This window comes from Ovis canadensis, chromosome 15 (assembly GCF_042477335.2).
Source record: "Ovis canadensis isolate MfBH-ARS-UI-01 breed Bighorn chromosome 15, ARS-UI_OviCan_v2, whole genome shotgun sequence".
Classification (NCBI taxonomy): Eukaryota; Metazoa; Chordata; class Mammalia; order Artiodactyla; family Bovidae; genus Ovis; species Ovis canadensis.
Genome location: NC_091259.1, coordinates 56226437 through 56230241, shown reverse-complemented (window position 1 = coordinate 56230241; position 3805 = coordinate 56226437). Strand labels below are relative to the sequence as shown.

Here is a 3805-nt window from a genome sequence, read left to right as displayed (position 1 = left end):
AGCCAAGAAGATTGAGTAGAAATAAAAATACAGAGAAAAACTGATGAAGGTGTGGTACTTTCAAAGGAAGTTTCAATCAGGTAGTTGGATGATGGAAACAGTAGTGAAGTAGAAGATGCCAAAGCTGATGATGGTGATGATTCTGCTTATAATGGTGTGCATGTTTATGAAACTGAAGAATTAATAACCAGAACTTCCATTTATTCTCAGCTCAGCCCCTGAAGAATGACAGCCCAGTATCCCCTCCATCCTCACATCGTGCTCCTGCCCAACCTCACGCAGCTCAGCCCCATACTCTACCTCACTGGCTTTCCCAGATTGGAAACCGTCGAGCACTGGATCTTCATCTTCTTTTTCCTGATGTACCTCGTGGCCATCTCGGGCAACTGCTTCATCCTGATCATTGTTAAGACCAACCCTCGCTTGCACACACCCATGTACTATCTACTCTCCTTTCTGGCCTTCACTGACCTGGGCCTGTCAGTGTCCACCTTGCCCACTACTATGGGAATCTTTTGGTTCAAGTCCCATGACATCTACTTTGGAGCCTGCCAAGTCCAGATGTTCTGTATCCACTCCTTTTCCTTCATGGAGTCCTCAGTGCTCTTTGTCATGTCCTTTGATCGGTTTGTGGCCATCTGTTATCCCCTGAGGTACTCAGTCATTATCACTGGCCAGCGAGTACTCAGGGCAGGCCTGGTTGTCATCCTGCGGGGACCTATAGCCACTGTACCCATTGTTTTTCTCCTGAAGACTTTCCCTTACTGTGGGTCTAGAGTCCTCTCCCACTCTTTCTGTCTGCACCAGGAGGTGATACACTTGGCCTGCACAGACACCACCTTCAACAACCTGTACGGGCTGATACTGGTGATGTTCACTGTGGTGCTGGACCTGGTGCTCATTGCACTGTCCTACGGGGTCATCCTGCACACAGTGGCAAGACTGGCCTCCAAAGAGGAACGGCTCCGAGCCTTCCAAACGTGCACCTCACACCTCTGTGCTGTGCTGGTATTCTTTGTGCCCATGGTGGGACTGTCCCTGATACATCGCTTTGGGAAACATGCCCCACTTGCTGTCCACCTTTTTATGGCCAATGTCTACCTCTTTGTGCCTCCCATGCTTAATCCAATCATATACAGTATTAAAACCAAGAAGATCCGCCATGCCATCAGCAAGCTCCTGGGTCTTAGAAAGGCCAATGCTGAGTCATGAGCCTAAAAATTCCACTGGGTACCCTGAAGAACGTCCCAAATCAGACCAAAGATCTACAGCATTTAGGACCAATTATGTTTCCCAAGATTTTTACTCACTTCCCTAAATAAAGTATGGATGAATTTCTCTCTTGAATTATGAGTTAGCAATGCTGACTTTCTCTTGCTTAAATTATAATAGTATTCTATGTATATATAAGACCTAGATGTTTTGGCAACATCAAAAAATGCCCCCAAGGAAGGCCTTTTGAGCCTTGTGTAAAAACTAAAACTAAAGGAAACTGAATAAAAACTTAAAAGGAGCAACAAATTAAAAAGCAACCAGAACAGAAACTAGTAAAGCACAGATACATGCCAGTTGTTTGAATACACTTGAGTAACATACCTCCTTCCATGGTTCCTTGGGACTGTTTCCTTCTTCTCTCCCTGGGCAGCATATTACCCTTCAGTTCCTATTCTGGATAAGCATATCCTTCACCCTCTGGAATAATACTGGAAGAATCAGAACTCCTGCACTCTTTCCTAATGGCTCATTCAGGTTGAACTCCTCTAAATGTTTCTCATGATGTGCTCCCTCTGGCTTTGTTCATCTAATAGAAACCCTGGATCCCACCCCTGACTCTTCTCATCTCTGATTTTATCTTTCCTATGGATTTGCTGACAGCAACTGAAGACAGTCTTTGCTTCTGGGCATTCTAGTTGTGAGATCTTGTTTAATGACCTGAAATGCAATAAAGCTCCAATGAAGGAAATTATCACAGACAAGTCTAAGTCATAATTCCACTGTTCAAGAGGTTGTGAAGCTAAAATTGGCAGAGAAGATTGCCCCTACTGTGACTAAACAAAATTCATGTTGGAGTCAGCGCTGAAGTTGCTTTCTCATGGACACTTTCATGACAGGTTCTCTCTAAAACTAAAGCACATTTTCCATCTATCTTCTCCTTCAGAATCCTGCATTTCCAGTTGTAACATTTGTTTCATAGTAATGGACTGTTCTGTGTCTTAGTTCGGTTTCTTTCTTGGTCCTTCACACTGGATTCCTAAATTAAGCTCTTTAGAAAGATTATTCATGCCTTGTTTATCAGTAAATCTCCATAAATGCAACAATTGTCTCAGATACTCAAGGAATAATTATTTAAATGTATTCCTCAATATATTAATATACGCATAAAGTGAGATTCAGGGCTTCCCTGGTGGCTCAGGCGGTAAAGAATCTTCCTGCATTGTGGAAGACTCGGGTTCGATCCCTGGGTTGGGAAAATCCCCTGGAGAAGGGAAAGGCTACCCACTCCAGTATTCTCGGATGGAGAATTCCATGGACAGAGGAGCCTGATGGGGGGTCCATGGGGTCACAATGAGTCTGACACAACTGAGTGACTAACACACTCAGAGAGAGATTCAAAGCTAAGAAAGAGAATGTCTCTTATTTCCCAAGGAAATTTCCCATCTTCACATCCAGAAATCCTAAGGAAATTCTTTCATGGCATCCATACAAAGGTTCCCCATCTTTTTCCTAGTTGTGCTCTATTTGGGCTCATGGTCCTTGAAGCCCCCTCTGCCACAGATCAAAATTACAATGAACAGGAAGTCCTCCCAAGAGTTGCTCTTCACAGGTTTGGAGCATGAAACACCTTGTAAAAATGTGATTTACTACTTCTCCTGCCTGATCTAGCATCCAACAGAAAACTTGTTGTCTCAGTTTAATCAGCTCAGCAATTCTCTCTTTCTTACCATGAACTTAGGAATTTAGATGTTCCCAGGCTCTACACAAGGCAACTTTCCTTGCCTCTATGTTGTAGCCTCCCCGTCTCTCTTTCCTTAGCTGATACACTCTGAGAGAATTTCTTAAAGTGGCATACAAATGGTTGATATTTGATTCTGATTCAAATTTTGTGTGTGTTTGTTTGTTTGTTTTTCTTTATGTCTGATCAAAATAAGAGGAGACATGCTGATAGCAGATAGTGTTGGTGGTGATTTAAAATAGAAACTAGTCTATATATTTAGAATATGTGTAAGGAAATGGCAACCCACTCCACTACTCTTGCCTAGAAAATTCCATGGATGAAGGAGCCTGGCAGGCTATAGTCCATGGGATTGCAAAGAGTCGGACACAACTGAGCGATTTCACGATTTCACATGAAGATGTAGAGAATGGGGGGTGAAAATAACCTCTTTGTACAGTCCTGGAGTCATCATAGCCCTGTGCCAACTCATGTTCTTGCTCAGACAACAAAGAGTGACCTGAGTGCCATAAAATAAACAAATAACCCTGGTAGGGTTAGACACATCAGACACCACTGTAACCTACTGCACTTCCCAGTGTTCCCAGTTCATATTATGGTCCTGGTTATTTTAGTTTCTGGTTGTCCAGGATCTAGGCATCTTTTGGCTTCCATATTTCTTGAATCTTGATGGAAGACAGCACTTTTTCCAGATATGGTATCTGATAAATAGTTTTTCTAATAATAAACTAAAAGTATTTCCCTTGTAGCTCAGGTAAAGAATCTGCCTGCAGTGCAGGACACCCAGGTTTGATCCCTGGTTCTGAAAGATCCCCTGGAGAAGGAAATGGCAACCCACTCCAGTATTCTTGC

General features: G+C 43.0%; 1 protein-coding gene across 1 annotated transcript; it reads left to right on the top strand.

Annotated features, from left to right (window-relative positions):
* The first annotated feature begins 225 nt into the window (after positions 1-225).
* Positions 226-1212, top strand: LOC138421009 (olfactory receptor 51M1-like). The gene has a single exon (XM_069554737.1). The coding sequence runs from the start codon at positions 226-228 to the stop codon at positions 1210-1212; it is 987 nt and encodes a 328-aa protein (XP_069410838.1).
* The last annotated feature ends 2593 nt before the right edge of the window (positions 1213-3805 follow it).

What these genes read in the sequence shown, in the direction of transcription:
- LOC138421009 (XM_069554737.1), top strand. Translation starts at nt 226, where the DNA reads ATGACAGCCCAGTATCCCCTCCATCCTCACATCGTGCTCCTGCCCAAC.